The sequence below is a fragment of the Primulina tabacum genome, chromosome 8, assembly GCF_025594145.1.
Source record: "Primulina tabacum isolate GXHZ01 chromosome 8, ASM2559414v2, whole genome shotgun sequence".
Taxonomy (NCBI): domain Eukaryota; kingdom Viridiplantae; phylum Streptophyta; class Magnoliopsida; order Lamiales; family Gesneriaceae; genus Primulina; species Primulina tabacum.
Genome location: NC_134557.1, coordinates 39803711 through 39822688, shown reverse-complemented (window position 1 = coordinate 39822688; position 18978 = coordinate 39803711). Strand labels below are relative to the sequence as shown.

Genomic DNA, 18978 nt, shown 5'->3' with positions numbered 1-18978 from the left:
TCGAGTGGATGTAATTGTATATTGAGTGGATGTATGTATTTTTTTTTGGGCAACAAATGTGACTTATAAATAGGAAAAAAGATAGTCAATGCAAGAGTTGAACTCTCGAACAATACAATTTTATCACGTATTAGTGCTTAAATCATCGGCAATACGTTTTTCCAAGTAGTAGCACTATAAACCCCAAGGTATGTCCTATGATCTACTAAATGCTTTACAACTAGGGACGGAGTTAGAAAAATCGTTGGGGTCGGGGGAAAAATGATTTGTGGGCCCATAGCTATACATCATAAATCAAATATCTTATATTTCATAATCAAATATTTCACCAACCAAATAAATTATTATGGATCTCACTATCACTTTATTAATATTCATTTACATTTTTATTTAAATAAATTGATATATACATTTTATTTTTATCTTTAATTTAATTAATTCAATTTATACTTTTTTTCATTAATATTTTTTTTATTTAGTAATGAATTTATGTATTTTTTTTTACAATTATCTGGTACAAACAACTTATTATTAAAATTTTACTTTAAAAAAATGATACAACATAGCAATACGAAAGTATACAAATTACGAAATGATACAAAATAATTTATAAATTACTCATTCACTAATCACGCGGACATATTTCTCAAATGTGTTCAATCAAGTCGTAATGAAGTTGATGATGCACTTAACTATCCCGTAACTCTGAATTTCTTCGATATTCATCAAATTCTGAGGTTGAACCCTAATTAGCTATGAAAGTATCTAGTTCATTACGATCTCAAATCAATATTGCATGACCCTTGTCTTCAACAATCATGTCGTGTAAAATAAGCAAGTATACTTGATTTCTTTACATTTATCCATGAATCAATGTCGCTCTGGACCTCTTATAATTGCCAACGAGCTTGGAGAACCCCAAATGCTTGCTCAAAATCTTTTCTTACAGCATCTTGTCTTTCTTTAAATTTCATTCTTATCGGATCATGCGGTGTGAGGCCCATTTACTCTAATGAAATTTAATGATCAAACAATAATGGTTTGATTTAGATTTGCAGCGGAAATAGTTTAAAATTCTTTAAAACGGACTTCGGGGCCTAGAAAAATTTCGGCATGATCTCCCCGTAAGTAAGACATCCCGAAAAACTCAAGCAGCAGTTTATATCAAAATATACTCGAACTAGAGTCATTAAAACAAAAACCGAAGTCAAAATATACTCACCAGATCATAAGAATCACATGGTCGACTTAGAACATCACAAAAAAAACCAAATATCATTACGGATACACGTGGCATCTCCCCGACAAATAAACTACAACACAAGACTGAAACAAACTCAAAACATACATATAGACTAACTGGGAGACTCCACTGAACAGAACCAAGCAATCCAACCTCAATCCCGAGCTCCACTGGCGGAACCTCGGCCTGATGCTGCAAAACGACTCAGCAGATCTACCATGGTTCCCAAAAAAGCAACCACAGTAGCCCCCTTCACTAAATAATTGAGGTAGGTTAGGATTCTGGTATGAAACAGTCCATCAATAACAACAATAAACATAAATCATGCATAATCATATAATAAAATGTAATATGCAATGCATGAACGACTCAACGATAATCGGAATAACAGGAGCCAATAAACGGTACGATAACAACTGGAATAATGCTCGATAACACCCCTGACTCGGCCTCCATACAGCTGATACGATATAACAGGATGACACAACAGAACGAACTAGATGACACAATCCCAGCGCTCACTTTAAAAGGCTACACTAACCACGGGATTGTTCAATCACATCTACGGTCTCATGTGTATAGGCCTATCAGCCACCCGAGATAAACAACAATGTCAGATAATAATGAATATCAACAATGGGTTAACAAGAACGATAGGGCTCAACATGAATGTCATAATAGTATGCCCTATGCTAAATGCCAATAATATGTCACAATAATAAACATATATCACAACGAAGGTATTTAACAAATTACAATAGTCAACAAGTCATAGATACGATCAGTGCAACACAGAATGACAATTAAACATAATTTATGTTTTACCGTCGTATGTTACCGAGCTGTAACATACCTATACCAACTTGACAATCCAATATCGACTTCACTTCAAGACTCTCGGCCTAAACAAAACAACGATTAGCCGATCAAGAAAACTACATTCCATAACAATGTCTGATTTGGCACAAAAAAGCATAAAATTCGTATCTCACTCAATATTAACTCAAATCAATATCCGCTAATTGAAAATAAAAGAAAACTCAATTATCTAAGTTTTTTCAGTTGAAACCATATTCAAATTCTCAATCATTTGAACCCAACATTACATTGAACCCAAGATATCAAATCTGCTCTCACATAAAATTTCAGCCTCTGAGCAGTTCCAGAAAATGAACATAACTTGCACAATTATTACTGGAATTTGACGATTCAAGTCTCATTTCAAAGAAAAGACATAGCTATACAACTTTTATTTTAACCAAAAATCCAGAATACGACTGAACTAATGTCATAATCACAAATTACAGTAGGTATTCTACACAGCTCAATTGAAGAATTTGGTTTTGGCACATTTTGGTATAAAAATCATAACAAATCCATTTCTTATTGAAATTCGATGATTCTAGTGGCTCTAGAAAGCTAACAAACAAATCTACAAGTTCTATTTGAACCACCAGTCGAGATTCTTAGCGCACAATACACAAAACCACGAAATTCAGAAGCACAAAAACTGAAACTCACCAAACTAATACACAGAAACAGGGCTCACAAAATGGAGCTTTGATATGCTCGCTTCCTAGCTCAAAATTCGTGTTTTATGGCTCAAAACGAAGCTACTGATGTATGGAAGACAACCCCTCAAACCGATTGAGATTTTGAAGCCGGACGAAGGAGATATCGCGATTTTGTTGCGGTTGCTCCAAGGGTGACAGGAATGGGGTTTGAGGGAAAACTTCTTTCTTTCTTATTTCTTTTCTTCCTTCTCTCTCTTAAGGTAAGTTATGTGTGTATGTATATATATATAGTGTAATACTCATACCTTTTTTTATCCAGATTTTGCATTTATTTTTCTCTCATGTGTTATTTAAACTCTATATGTATTTTATATCGTTAAATTCTCCGATATTCTAAAATACATATTTTTAACACACTTCTTGAATTTATTTGGCATAAATAATTGTTTTAATTTACAACTCAATAATTATTCTAGTAATGCCAAATTACCGGATAATTGATTACAGGGCCTTAGATGCGGGCATGAGAAACTCTTCACGGAAGTGGCTCATTTCGGATATATATCATTTGTTAGGTAGTATCCTTTTTCTATGTTGTGTACTGTTCACAAGTAAAATTCACCTCCGGTGTGTTTCCTTTCAACACGTCATTAAAAATAGGCGCTTCGTTAAGCACATTGATCTCATTACGAGATACGGCGACTCCAAAAAAGGCATGTCATATCTAATTATTGGGTAGTCATGTTCAGCTCGTGTGTACTAGGCCCTACACCATTAGTAGAATTTTTGATTTTTAGTTCACCACTGGTTATTTCGACGATTATTAATTATGAAATAATATATACCAATCAACTTCGGTAATAACACTGGCGAAGTAAAACATATTTTTTACTTCAAAATTTAGAAAACACGGAATTCACTTCCAATTTTTTATCACATTTTACTTCGACAGAATAGTTTTGATGAAGTAAAATGTTAAAAAAAATTAATATTTATATTTAGTGAAGTAAAAAAATGAATCATACTTAACTTTTAATTTATCTTAATTACTTTGTAAAAGATGAACATATACATAACTTTTAATCTCTCTCGATTTTTATTTCCCTTCAGAAATTTAACGGCAGTGGAAAATTGTAGCGCCTAAAATCTGGAATAGCCACTAGACCATGAATTTAAAAAAAATAAAATAAAATATTAAAGATTTAATTTTATTTGAAAGAGAGGCTAAAATGCTAATTTTATTTACTGAATTAAAACACACTTTTTTAAATTTAGTCTAGCAACTTTAAAAGTTTAATATATAATTCAAAACCCACCCCATAACCCTCTAATTAATCACGTAGAAACAGGAGAAGAAAAAGAAAACAGATAGTGAGGAGCGTATACATTTGTAATTGGGCCGAACTTGGGCTCATGACATAAAGTGATATTTGGACCCATTATTCCTTTGTACGAGCCACTTATTTGTTCACGAAACGGTTTAGTCGAGGAGATTTCAGCCAAAATCAGAAGTCTTGCTGCGAAGACGGAGACGGAAAATTTTCTGGTAATTCTATTTTTTTTTCAATGATCCGTTGTTAAATTCTTTAATCTAGAGAGAAATAATTTTTTGGGGATTTAATTATAGGTTATTCTGTTATGGATCGATGAATCTGCTCATTTTATGATGTTTAAATCTAGGGATTATGGATGTAAATGTACAGAATATAAAATAGTGGGTCGTTTTCTACCCAATTTACATTAATTATAAGAAAACCTTAGCCGAGGGGTGTAGAATCAACGCTAGCAAAGCATGTTTAAATCCAACATGTTCGGATATTTATGATTGATGTGCCCACCTCAAACTCTCCTGTGCAATCGAGGTGATTTTATTGTGGTGTGTGTCTTTATTTTCTGTTGATTTTATATTTTAATTAATTTAGGCGGACTAGGTCTATCCACAAGATTTTATTCAAAGAGGGAGAGTGAGGGTTTTGTTGAAAAAGGAAGATGAGAGTGTCTGCAATCCTGCCATTTCTGTAGAAACTTATGTTTGTATTTTTTATCCAAACATGTTCATGACAATTGAAAATATTCACATTTTCATGTCTCACTTACCATTCTTAACATATAGATTTGAAGAACCAATGTTGTAAACACATGTTGATTTTGGTAAATTTTGTTCGATAAACAGAAACTGGGCACTCTGAATTCTTAAAAAAATTATTTTATATAGAAAGATGATTTATCTGTTACGAAGTAAACTAGGCTGACTTCAATGAGTCCATTACAATACCAAATTCTAAACTAATTCAGGCCCAGTGTACTTGGTTCCTAACATTGGCTTTTAAAGAATTCAGACAAATATATGTTCTTTAAAGGGTTATTCTACTCTCATTTTTTGTTTTTCGGCGGTAACTGGTTTTTGTATATGAGATGCGTTGTGCTGCTCCTAGTTATGAATGCACGAGAATAATTTTTTGAGACGAGAAACTAATGCCTATATAAATAAAACTGTGGTTTTTGGATTGATTTGTTTTGTCTCTGATTCCAAAGAGTTATCTTACCCAACTTATAAAACAGGTCGATCCCCGTAATATTCGCAATGGTAAACATTATTCGTTATCTCTAAACTAAATAATTTCTTGCTAAGTGTTGTTTAGGGATAAAATATCTTGCTAAGTGTGGAGTCACTAATCACTAATAAAGCTAAGTGTTGTTTAGGAATAAAATAGTTTTTTTCTTAAAAAAATTGCTGTCAACTTGTCATTGGACCCGAATATAGTTAACGAGCTAAAAACAATTACACAAAATATCTGTCTAAAATATTATTCAAGACCTACACCAATTGAGATATTTTAAAATTTTATTTTAAAATATTATTTCTAGAAACCTATTATTTTGAATCATAAGTTTACCTTAGGATTCTGTAGTTTAGGTCAGAAACGGATCAAACATGATAGGCAGAGGAAATTGCCATCCTCAATCAAATTTTGCTACTTTTATAAGCATTACATGATTAGATTTCATCCACCGAAATCAAAGATAACTTGGGCGAAAAGATGCAAGTTGATTCGAAGAAACATCTCGAGACAGCTCATGCAATTACTTTATTTTACAAAATATGTATCAACTATTTTTTTTTAAAAAAAAATATCTTTAAATGTATTTTTTATTTCATTTAAATAACTAATTGAAACAATAATACATTGATTTAAAATTCAATTTATTATTTATTTAATAAATAAACTACTCAATTTAAAATTTAATATATCATACTAAAAAATTTTCATAAACCCTTGTTTCAAAAAAAATCATAAACCCTAGCTCAACTCCACAATTCACCCGTCGTCGACTCGCTGCTGTTAATTTCATATTCTTATGAAATTGCTGTTATTGATGTAGATGAATTTAGAGCTTCGTTTTCAAGATTTGGTTTCTTACCTTAAAATTGAAATGTTTTTTTTTTGGTTGAATTAGATAATGAGGGTGAAAAAGCAGAAGCGACATCGAAGAGCTGTGAGATTCTACACGGCTTGCTATGGATTCCGAGAGCCGTTCAAAATCCTTTGTGATGGGACCTTTGTGCACCATCTTCTGGCGAATGGAATCACTCCCGCTGATACTGCATTGGCCAATATTCTTGGCGCTAATGTCAAAATATTCACTACCAGGTTTGATGATTTTCGATTTATTCTGGACTTTTTGGGTAAGTCATAGTTAATTGATTGTTAATTGGGTTTGAAAATATTTGGCGACAGATGTGTTATTGCAGAGTTGAGAAGCCTTGGTGAATCATTTTCTTATTCTGTTAATGCTGCCCGAAACCTGATAACTGCAAGGTTAGTCATTTTGATTTTTAGGTATTATTGGGCATGTTCGCTTCATCATTGTATTTGATATTTGCTTCACTCTAGACTCTGAAAATGGTTTGTGGTTGGGATATAAAGTTTTTATTTTGGTGGTGGTACTATGCTGCTATATGCTTTAGTCTGCGCCAAATGTCTCTATAGGAGATAGAGTTTCGAAATTTGAGGATCAATGTGAACAAGATTGAACAATCTGGTTTGATCATGCTGTGATTTTTCATTGCAATACTCTCGCTCATGTTGTTAGTTAGGTTGGCCTATGGATATTCAAATGTGAGTTTAATTTTCAATAAACGGATTTCTAGATGTGACCATGAGAAGAGAAAAAATGCTGCAGCATGCATGACGGAAGTTATTGGAGAAAACAACTCCGAGCACTTTTGTCACGGCTCAGCCCAGTTGTGATATTGTCCGTTTTGGCACGAGGCCTCACGGCTTTAAAACGCGTCACAAGGGGTTGCTACACGTAGGGGTGGGTACGGTACGGTATACCGTTCCGTAAATATCGGTATGGAATTTTTCCATTCCGATACCGATACCGGAAATTTGGTATACCGCACATTCGGTATACCGAATTTTCGATATGAAAAAAGTTCATACTGGATACCGTACTGACACCGAAAATTTTGTCGATATTTTCGGTATAACGACATTTTTCGGTATATCAAAATTAAATTTTAAAAAAATAATAATAAAAAATTATTTTCGGTATTTCTGTATAAAAAAAATAATTCCGTACCGATACCGATACCGAAAATTTCGGTACAGAAATTTTCAATATATCGATTTTTTTTGGTAATTTCGGTATTTTTTCGGTACGATTTTTCGGTATTTCGGTATTTTTTCCCACCTCTAGCTACACGCTCATTTAAATGTCCAGCATCTCTCCCGTGGTTTAGCGATGTGAGATTTCGCCTAAGGGCCTTCATCCCCCACCCTTTCGGGACTCAGTGTCCTCGCTGAGGTTTGCCCCACCATCCCAAACTCACGCGGAGTCGCTCTGATACCAAATTTCATGGCCCAGCCCACTTGTGATATTGTCCGATTTGGCTCGAGGTCTCACGGCTTTAAAACGCGTCACAAGGGGTTGCTACACGCTCATTTAAATACCCAACATCTCTCCCGTAGTTTAGCGATGTGAAATTTTGCCTAATGGCCTTCACCTCCTCTTTCGGGACTCAGCGTCATCACTGAGGTTTACCCTATCATCCCAAACTCACGCGGAGTCGCTCTTATACCAAATGTCACGTACCAGCCCACTTTTGATATTGGCCGCTTTGGCCCGAGGCCGCACGGCTTTAAAACGCATCACAAGGGATTGCTACAAGCTCATTTAAATGCCCAACATCTTTCCCGTGGTTTAGCGATGTGGGATTTCTCCTAAGAGCCTTCACCCCCCCTTTCGGGACTAAGCGTCCTCGCTGAGGTTTGCCCACCATGCCAAACTCATGCGTAGTCGCTCTGATACCAAATGTCACGGCCCAGCCCACTTGTGATATTGTCCGCTTTGGCTCGAGTCCCCACTGCTTTAAAACGCGTCACAAGGGGTTGCTACACGCTCACTTAAATGCCCAACATCTCTCCCATGGTGTAGCGATGTGGGATTTAGCCTAAGGGCCTTAGGGATTTCAAAACTGTTCAGAAATGAGACTGTGCAGTTGAGGATAGCTTATAAGATTTGATATATACTACTCATATCAAGAAGGTGCATCTTCTTGTTGGGAGCTCATCACATAAGAACTCCAAGGTGAAGTGTGCTTGACTTGGAGCAATTCTGAGATGGGTGACCCCCTGGGAAGTTTTCTAGGGTGCGTGTGAGTAAGGACATAAGCACGCTGGAAAGACTCGTTTTGGTACAGTGGGGACAGTCGTCGAATCTGAGGAGTTACAGTTGGTATCAGAGCCAACCTCACTTAGTAAGGTGTGGTTTGGGGACGAACCAAGTGGAAGCTGGTGGGCATGTGAGGCCCGAGACTGAAGAGGGCGGGGGGTGATCGCCAGTGCCATGAGGTAGCACGGACAATGAGCGGCTTCTGCCAGACTTCTAGGTGAAGGGAACATGAATGAACCGATCTCACACCGGAATGAGAGAGATTCCAAAACTGTTCAGGAATGAGACTGTGCAGTTGAGGAGGACTTATAAGATTTGATATGTACAACTCATATCAAGAAGGTGCATCTTCTTTTCGGGAGCTCATCACATATGAACTCCAAAGTTAAGCGTGCTTGACTTGGAACAATTCTGGGATGGGTGACCCCTGAGAAATTTTCTAGGGTGCGTGTGAGTGAGAACATAGGCACGCTGGAAAGACTTGTCTTGGTACAGTGGAGATATTCGTCGAATCTGGGCCGTGACCTTTTGTATCAGAGCGGCTCCGCGTGAGTTTGGGATGGTGGGGCAAACCTCAGCGAGGACGCTGAGTCCCGTAAGGGGGGTGAGGCCCTTAGGCGAAATCCCACATCGCTAAATCACGGGAGAGATGCTGGGCATTTAAATGAGCGTGTAGCATGTATGGCCCGAGATTTGGATTACCGTAATCTGAAATGATTGGTGATAATTAATGTGATTATAGACGAATTGGATCGGACCTGAAAAGACAAAAGAAAACACCGCGACAAGGAGCCGCGCATATGCGCGTGGGTGGCAGAAGACCTCGCGCATATGCGCGAGAAATGGTCGCGCATATGCGCGAGCTGTGCACAAGGTGAAATTCGAGTCCAGAGAGTTGGGCGCACATGCGCGGCGTAGAGGCGCGCATATGCGCGAGTGTTTGTGCACGAGACAGTAGGTCTCGCGCATATGCGCGACGATGGGGCGCGCATATGCGCGAGCTGCCGAGGAAGAAACATGCCGAGACCGTAGGTCTCGCGCATATGCGCGAGCGGTGTGCGCGCATATGCGCGAGCTGTCGAGATGATGATGCGCTGAGACCGAATGTCTCGCGCATATGCGCCGAAGTAAGTCGCGCATATGCACGAGACGTGCAATACATACAAGAAGCCACACGTCCTTTATCATGCGACGTGTATATATATATATATATATATATATATATAAATATTGCAATGGTTCTTCAGAAAGAAAAAGGACGAGAAAGGTTCTTGGAAAATCCTTACGCCTTTTCATATTTTAGATTTGTGATTGTGCAAGATCTGTTCGTCAGATTTTGAATCCGAGCTCAGTACCGAGTTCCTAGCGATGACAGCTACAACTGGACGTAAGTTTTGTTACGTTTTGATATCGTTTGAAATTATGATATTGGGAAAATTATGATTGGACTGATATTATGTGTTCTGGATATACTGATAAGTATATAATTGAAGTCAGATCGAAGAACAGATTAGTTATGCAATTATTATGATTTTCAGAATTGATATGATCGAGATTTGATATCAGACTTGAGATTATGATCTGTTATTGTTGAGATTATGATTTGTATTGATATCGATTCTGAGTCGTGATATTATATCTGTGATGTTGAGATAGACGAGGCTATCGAGATTGTATTGTTATGGCGTTGAAACAGCAGTAGATTGATAGTGATCAGACTCAGTATTGATTGAGATTGTATCGTTGTATCGTGACATTGATCAGATTATGTTTGATTTGAATAGTGATCAGAACAGGTCTTGAATTGAGTTATACATTGATACAGTGTATTGATATTGTTGTTGCCAGATTGATATTGACAGGCAGTGACTTCGAGACGTTGATAAAGTTAGAGACAGAACGAAAGGTATAGATCAATGTTGATGCGAGATTTCACAACTCGAGTTAGATTCGACTTGAGTCTCCCAAAATCACATACTTTATATTATTGCATTGATATTTGCAATTGAATGGAATTAATATTCTTGGTCTATTGATTGATAGAAAATGTGTGTATTGAGTCATAGGCTGATGTGACTAGTATTTGAATAGCAGATAGCTATTGAGAGAGAATCACTGACCAAGGTGCCAGATTGTGACAGAATGGTCACTGGCCCATTGCACAGTGTCAGAATAGTAATTGGCAGATATGCCAGAGCAGATATGCCTAGTCTGTGGCAGATTCGGCAAGACGCCGGACGTTTGGTCGTATCGATATCGATATAATTTGTGTTGTTTTTTTTTGTAGTATCTGTTGCTGAGACTGTCACGGCCCAGCCCACTTGTGATATTGTCCGCTTTGGCCCGAGGCCTCACGGATTTAAAACGCGTTACAAGGGGTTGCTACAAGCTCATTTAAATGTCCAGCATTTCTCCCGTGGTTTAGCGATGTGAGATTTTGCCTAAGGGCCTTCACCCCCCTTTTTGGGACTCAGTGTCCTCGCTGAGGTTTTCCCCACGGGAGATAACAATGTAAGATATAGGAGCAGAAAACGTAACAAATCAAAGAAAAATCAATCTGTTAGTGAATCGTCTGGTGGTATTTGATGTGGTTCGAGTTCTTAAGAAGTTGCTGAGCCTTGTTGGATGATAGAGTCCCATTTTTACTTGGATGTTGTCAGGTTGTTACAGATAATATTCGTCACTGATAAAATAGTCTCGGGATCACCCGGAGCATTGATAACCATAGAAGGTGTGATTTGTGAATTTAACATATTAATTTATGAATGAAAATCAACTACCAATAGAAATCCCAATGAAATGAATAGAGGTTGGAACTATTGTTTATCAACTAGACATGTTCTAGTTGAAAAACATCGAATGTTCTGTTTTTTTTTTTTTTGGTTAATTGATTAGCTTATGCAATTAATTTGTTGTTCGTCTGGTCCGTAAGATGCAAGTGTTTATCTTGCGCTGTGACATTTGGTATCAGATCGACTCCGTGTGAGTTTGAGATGGTTGGGCAAACCTCAGCGATGACAGTGAGTCCCGAAAGGGGGGTGAAGGCTTTTAGGCAAAATCTCAAATCGCTAAATCATGGGGGAGATGATGAGCATTTAAATAAGAGTTTAGCAACCCTTTTGAAGCTTTTTAAAGCCGTGAGGCCTCGGGCCAAAGCGGACAATATCACAAGTGGGCTGAGCCGTGACATTTGGTATCAGAGCGACTCCGTGTGAGTTTGGGACGGTGTGGCAAACCTCAGTGAGGATGTTGAGTCCCGATAGGGGGTGAAGACCCTTAGGCGAAATCCCACATCGCTAAACCACATGAGATATGTTGGGCATTTAAATGAGCCTGTAGCAACTCCTTGTGACGCGTTTTAAAGCCGTGAGGTCTCGGACCAAAGCGGACAATATTACAAGTGGGCTAGACCGTGAGATTTGGTATCAGAGCAACTCCGCGTGAGTTTGGGATGGTGGGGCAAACCTCAGCGAGGACGCTGAATCCCGAAAGAGGGTGTGAAGACCCTTAGGCGGAATCCCACATTGCTAAACCACATGAGAGATGTTGAGCATTTAAATGAGCGTGTAGCAACGTCTTGTTACGTGTTTTAAAGCCGTGAGGCTTCGGGCCAAAGCGGACAATATCACTAGTGGGGTGGGCCTTGACAGAGACTCCAATTTTGATTGCAGGAAAGCAAAACGGTAGATAACAGTGTAAGAAACATGAGCAGAAAATGTAAGAGATCGAAGAAAAATCAATTTGTTAGTGAATCTTCTGGTGGTATTTGATGCGGTTCGAGTTCTTAAGAAGTTCACAACTTTTACAGCTGTGCCTTGTTGGATGATGGAGTCCCATTTTTACTTGGATGTTGTCAGGTTGTTGCAGATAACATCTTATCGTCACTGATAAAATAGTCTCAGGATCACCCGGAGCATTGATAACCATAGAAGGTGTGATTTGTGAATTTAACATATTAATTTATGAATGAAAAACAACTACCAATAGAAATCTCAATGAAATGAAGAGATGTTGGAACTACTGTTTCTCAACTAGACATGTTCTAGTTGAGAAACATCGAATGTTCTGTTTTTTTTTTTTTGGTTAATTGATTAGTTTATGCATGTAATTTGTTGTTCGTCTGGTCCGTAAGATGCAAGTGTTTATCTTGCGCCGTGACATTTGGTATCAGAGCGACTCCGCGTGAGTTTGAGATGGTGGGGCAAAACTCAGCGATGACGGTGAGTCCCGAAAGAGGGGTGAAGGCTCTTAGGCAAAATCCCACATTGCTAAATCACGGGGGAGATGCCGGGCATTAAAATGAGAGTGTAGCAACCCGTGTGAAGGCCCTTAGGCGAAATCCCACATCGCTAAACCACATGAGAGATGATGGGCATTTAAATGAGCATGTAGCAACTCCTTGTGACGCGTTTTAAAGCCATGAGACCTCGGGCCAAAGCGAACAATATTACAAGTGGGCTAGACCGTGGGATTTGGTATCAGAGCGACTCTGCGTGAGTTTGGGATGGTGGGGCAAACCTCAGCGAAGACCCTGAGTTCCGAAAGAAGGTCGAAGTCTATTAGGAGAAATCTCACATCGCTAAACCATAGGAGAGATGTTGGGCATTTAAATGAGCGTGTAGCAACCTCTTGTGACGCGTTTTAAAGCCATGAGACATCGGGCCAAAGCGGACAATATCACTAGTGGGCTGGGCCGTGACAGAGACTCCAATTTTGATTGCAGGAAAGCAAAACGGCAGATAACAGTGTAAGAAACAGGAGCAGAAAATGTAAGAGTTCAAAGAAAAATCAATCTGTTAGTGAATCATCTGGTGGTATTTGATGCGGTTCGAGTTCTTAAGAAGTTCACAACTTTTACAGCAGAGCCTTGTTGTATGATGGAGTCCCATTTTTACTTGGATGTCGTCAGGTTGTTACAGATAACATCTGATCGTCACTGATAAAATAGTCTCGGGATCACCCGGAGCATTGATAACCATAGAAGGTGTAATTTGTGAATTTAACAGATTAATTTATGAATGAAAAACAACTACCAATAGAAATCCCAATGAAATGAAGAGAGGTTGGAACTACTGTTTATCAACTGGACATGTTCTAGTTGAGAAACATCGAATGTTCTGTTTTTTTTTTTTTTGGGTTAATTGATTAGTTTATGCAATTAATTTGTTGTTCGTCTGGTCCGCAAGATGCAAGTGTTTATCTTGCGCCGTGATATTTGGTATCAGAGCGACTCCGCGTAAGTTTGAGATGGTGGGGCAAAACTCAGCGATGACGGTGAGTCCCGAAAGAGGGGTGAAGGCTCTTAGGCAAAATCCCACATCGCTAACCCACGGGGGAGATGCTGGGCATTTAAGTGAGCGTGTAGCAACCCTTGTGAAGCGTTTTAAAGCCGTGAGGCCTAGGGCCAAAGCGGACAATATCACAAGTGGGTTGGACCGTGACATTTGGTATCAGAGCGACTTCGTGTGAGTTTGGGATGGTGTGGCAAACCTCAGCGAGAACGTTGAGTCCCGATAGGGGGTGAAAGCCCTTAGGAAAAATCTCACATCGCTAAACCACATGAGATATAATGGGCATTTAAATGATCATGTAGCAACTCCTTGTGACGCGTTTTAAAGCCGTCAAGCCTCGGGCCAAAGCGGACAATATTACAAGTGGGCTAGACCGTGAGATTTGGTATCAGAGCGACTCCGCGTGAGTTTGGGATGGTGGGGCAAACCTTATCGAGGACGCTGAGTCCCGAAAGAGGGTGTGAAGGCCCTTGGGCAAAATCTCACATCGCTAAACCACATGAGAGATGTTGAGTATTTAAATGAGCGTGTAGCAACCTCTTGTGACGCGTTTTAAAGCCGTGAGGCTTCGGGCCAAAACGAACAATATCACTAGTGGGCTGGGCCGTGACAGACTCCAATTTTGATTGCAGGAAAGCAAAACGGTAGATAACAATGTATGAAACAGGAGCAGAAAACCTAAGAGATCGAAGAAAAATCAATCTGTTAGTGAATCATCTGGTGGTATTTGATGCGGTTCGAGTTCTTAAGAAGTTCACAACTTTTACAGCTGAGCCTTGTTGGATGATGGAATCACATTTTTATTTGGATGTTGTAAGGTTGTTACAGATAACATCTGATCGTCACTGATAAAAAAGTCTTGGGATCACCCGGAGCATTGCTTTTCATAACCGATGAAAACCGAACCGAATTAAAATCGGTTAATCCGATCGGTAACCGAATTAACCGATTAAATTTTAAAAAAATTGTGATTTAACTTTAATTATTTAGGTAATTTTTCTTGAATAGTCTACACAAATGCATAAAAATATAAAATCACACACATCACAAATGTATAAGTTTTGTTTGAATATAATTAATACATGTTTTTTTATAACATAACATGGGTGGGCATCGTCTCGACCAGGGACGAGAGATGGGTGGGCTGCGGATGAAGTCAAGAGTGAAGAATAGAGAAATGAGAACGAGAAAGCCAATGAGTTTAGAATTATATTAGAATTATGGTTGATTTTAAAATTAAAAATTAAATAATATAAAAATTGATAATAATAAAAATTTATTACATAATAGTATTTATTATATTGGTTAATTCGGTTAACCGTTTTCAAAATTTTGAAAACCTAACTGAAAACCTAACCGAACCGAATTAACCGATATAACCGAATTTTTTAATTTGAAAACCGAATTTCTGAAATAGTCGAACTGAATTTTCGAAGAGTATGTCTTTTGTGAGACGGTCTTACGGATCTTTATCTGTGAGACGGGTCGACCCTACCGATATTCAAAATAAAAAGTAATATTCTTAACATAAAAAGTAATACTTTTTCATGGATGACCCAAATAAATGATCTGTCTCACAAAATACGACCCATGAGACCGTCTCATACAAGCTTTTGTCTTTTTCCAATTGGCTCGGTTCGATCGATTAATACGATTAACCGCAATCTTGTTCACCCCTAATCTCGCATTTGATTCTTTAACCAAATATAATATTCTAGAAATTTTGGGGTTTTTTTTGTTATAATAAATAAGAAGTTCAATTTGATTTTTTATATTTAATTTTTTCATAAGTACTAGTTAAAAATTAAATATCGTATCAAGCACATTAATTTTGGGTTTAGAGCATAGCGATTTGAGTTTAAGTTTAAACAAGTCGGACGGGTACAAATCTTTCTTAACCGATGTACCTCCATGCCTAACCAACACACAAAATTTTGCCAAAGTAGAGAGAAAACCTTGTACCAAAAATGCTACCAACCAAAGGATCCATGAAATTAAGGCATATAACTAGCGAAACAAGTTAAAACATAAGAGTATGTATATTGTGAAACAGTCTCGCTGATTTTTTTCGTAAGACGGGTCAAGTTTGCTCATATTTATAATAAAAAACAAATAAAAATTAATATTTTTTCATTGATATCTCAAATAAAAGATATGTCTCACAAAAATTACTAATGAGACCGTCTCACAGGAGTTTTTGTGAAAACATAATCAAATAATAGACAAGAAATCTAGAAACAAAAGCATATTGAATCTAATTACACAACCATTCTTGCTCAAGATTTTGTACCTTTTTCTTAACGGTAAAGGCCTATATAAATCTCACGGTTGGCATGTACCTCTCGTACACAAATTTAGCATTACTTTCTACTTAAAATACCAAGATTTCACCTCAAATTTCCAAGAGTTTTCATCCCACGCAGTCTCTTTCAATATATTGCTTGTAAGTCTACTCTTTTTATAACAAACTGATGGCTTATTTTAACCAGTAACCTCTCATCAAGTCTTATAAAAATCATGTCCAAAACATGTAAGAATCATCAATTTACGCCAAACTCGGACCAAAAAAAATGGGTTCGGGAAAAGTTTGTCGTTGGACTCTATGTTTCTTGTTCGCGTGTGTCGTGGGATTCAGGTCAGTGGCTCAAGTCGAAGCTGCGCTGAAAACATATCTGTTCGATGTGAGAAAATAAACGTTTATCGAATATTATAAATGTATATATTCATTTTTTTTACTTCTGTTATTGTATCAATGTGTATATTTTTTTCAGATTCAAGTGAAGAATGTGAGCAGATTGTGTCATGCCAAACCAATTGTGACTGTGAATGGAATGTTTCCAGGGCCAACAATCTATGTTAGAGAAGGAGACCGAGTCCAAATTAATGTTACAAATCATGCACAATATAACATGTCAATTCATTGGTACTAAAATTTCAATACTATTCATGAAAAAATATATGACCCTTAAATTATCCCCTCCAACTGTTCTTGATTCAAATACGTCATGATTTTGGGTCGAATAACGAGTCTTATAGAACCCGAACCATTTAGTTTAAAGGTTTGTGATTCTATAATAGAATGCTAATATTTGAAGTTCACCCTTTCGTGACGACAAATTAAAAAAGAAAACATTGTATTTTTTTCATTGTTTTGTAGGCATGGAATAAAGCAAAATCGAAACGGTTGGGCGGATGGACCGGCGTATATAACGCAATGTCCGGTTCAGACCGGGCAGAGCTATACCTACGACTTCAATGTAACAGAGCAAAGAGGAACATTATGGTGGCATGCACATATTTTTTGGCTCAGAGCCACTGTATATGGTGCCTTTGTCATAATGCCCAAACCGGGTTTCCCTTATCCTTTCCCTCAACCTCATTTTGAATTTAATTTAGTCCTAGGTAATTATTTATTTATTTATTTATTTATGGCCACGTCGTAAACTTTATACGTATATAGATATATATTAGATGTTACACGAGTATTATTTTTTAATCTCGAGTTTTGTGATTCATGATTCCCATGAATCTCACGATGCTCGACTCGTTTTCTTATCGAAATGCATAACGCGTTTATTAGAAGAAAAAAAAACAGGGGAGTGGTGGAATGATGATGTTGAAGAGGTTGTCAAACAAGGAAACCAACTGGGATTGCCTCCAAGAATGTCGGATGCACATACCATAAATGGCAAGCCGGGGCCTCTTTTCCCATGTTCCGATAAACGTAAGGGGAAATTTAGCTATTTAATCCTTTCGTTTGATTCAAGTTTTGATATATGAACTCCTCGATTTTCAAATATTACTGTCTTGTACGTAGTAGGACTGTTTATTTATTGCAAATTTGGAAAGGTTTGAAGAAAAAGGTTAATCTAAACACTCCAAAAACAGACACTTTTGTGATACAAGTTGAGCAAGGAAACACGTACCTCTTGAGAATAATCAATGCTGCACTCAACGACGAGCTTTTCTTCGCCATAGCCGGCCACAGCATGACAGTAGTGGAAATCGATGCGGTCTATACCAAACCATTCGCAACAGATGCTGTCCTAATAGCACCCGGTCAGACAACAAACGTCCTTGTTCGAGCCGACCAACAACCAGGCAGATACTTCATGGCCGCAAGGCCGTTCATGGATGCGCAGATTCTGGTAGACAACAAAACTGTGACAGCTATACTGCAATACCGAGACGTCCCGAACACCATAATCCCAAGAATGCCTCATCTGCCGGCACAAAATGACACTGCCTTTGCTTTGAGTTACAATGACAAGCTTAGAAGCCTGAACTCGCCACAGTTTCCGGTGACCGTACCCCTTAAAGTCGACCGTCATCTGTTCTACACTATTGGATTTGGAGTTAACCCATGTCCATCTTGTCAGAACGGAACGGCTCTCACTGCTTCCTTAAACAACATAACCTTTGTTATGCCTCGGACCGGCCTCTTACAAGCTCACTACTTCAACCTTAAAGGGGTGTTCACCATGGACTTCCCCGACCGTCCTCTGGCACCGTTTAACTACACCGGTGCACCAATCACGACTAATCTCCGAACCATGCAAAGCGCCCTGCCACGGCTCAGTAAGGTAGCATACAATTCGACGGTGGAGTTGGTACTTCAAGACACCAACCTTCTATCAGTGGAGTCTCATCCATTCCATCTTCACGGTTACAACTTCTTCGTTGTCGGATCCGGGATCGGGAACTTTGATCCGAAGAACGACCCTGCGAAGTTCAACCTGGTGGATCCACCCGAAAGAAACACGGTAGGAGTCCCCACGGGGGGCTGGACTGCCTTAAGGTTCAGAGCCGATAATCCGGGTAAGTGAATTCACCTCCTTAGTCACACTTTCTTGACCCGAAAAATCTTCCCTTTTCATGCTTTTTGATGATCATTTAGGGGTTTGGTTCATGCATTGCCACTTGGAACTGCACACTGGCTGGGGATTGAAGACAGCATTTGTAGTGGAGGATGGACCAAGTCCAGATCTTTCAGTACTGCCTCCACCAAAAGATCTTCCACCTTGTTAAACTCATCATATTTATTGGATTTTTCATGCCATAACATGCGAAGTTTAAGGTTGTTTTACATATTTCTTGAGGCAGAAAATAGGCATTATTTTCCATTTTATCCGCATGATGTGAAGTTGTTTGGCAAAGTTTTTATAAATATATTTTCAAAGTTTTTTGACTTCTAAATACTGTAATTACTTATATATTGGAATGTATTACTTTAAAATTCAAATGTTAAAAT

General features: G+C 38.2%; 2 protein-coding genes and 1 long non-coding RNA gene across 5 annotated transcripts; all 3 read left to right on the top strand.

Annotated features, from left to right (window-relative positions):
- The first annotated feature begins 4218 nt into the window (after positions 1-4218).
- On the top strand, positions 4219-5052 carry LOC142552545 (uncharacterized). The gene is made up of 3 exons (XR_012821836.1): positions 4219-4303; positions 4438-4619; positions 4680-5052. It is a non-coding gene; the product is annotated as an uncharacterized LOC142552545 (long non-coding RNA).
- Positions 5053-6188: 1136 nt separating this feature from the next.
- LOC142554247 (uncharacterized) lies at positions 6189-7010 on the top strand. The gene is made up of 3 exons (XM_075664942.1): positions 6189-6410; positions 6498-6578; positions 6911-7010. The coding sequence occupies exons 1-3, from the start codon at positions 6220-6222 to the stop codon at positions 7008-7010; spliced, it is 372 nt and encodes a 123-aa protein (XP_075521057.1). The 5' UTR covers positions 6189-6219.
- A 9242-nt stretch (positions 7011-16252) lies between these two features.
- On the top strand, positions 16253-18927 carry LOC142554129 (laccase-11-like). 3 transcript variants are annotated; one of them, XM_075664775.1, is made up of 6 exons: positions 16253-16408; positions 16499-16650; positions 16885-17129; positions 17323-17451; positions 17577-18545; positions 18625-18924. In XM_075664775.1, the coding sequence occupies exons 1-6, from the start codon at positions 16298-16300 to the stop codon at positions 18753-18755; spliced, it is 1737 nt and encodes a 578-aa protein (XP_075520890.1). In that variant the 5' UTR covers positions 16253-16297; the 3' UTR covers positions 18756-18924. The 3 variants fall into 3 exon arrangements, with proteins under 3 accessions (XP_075520890.1, XP_075520891.1, XP_075520892.1); XM_075664776.1 differs by having other exon boundaries at positions 17616-18545; positions 18625-18921; XM_075664777.1 differs by having other exon boundaries at positions 16285-16362; positions 18625-18927.
- Positions 18928-18978: the final 51 nt, after the last annotated feature.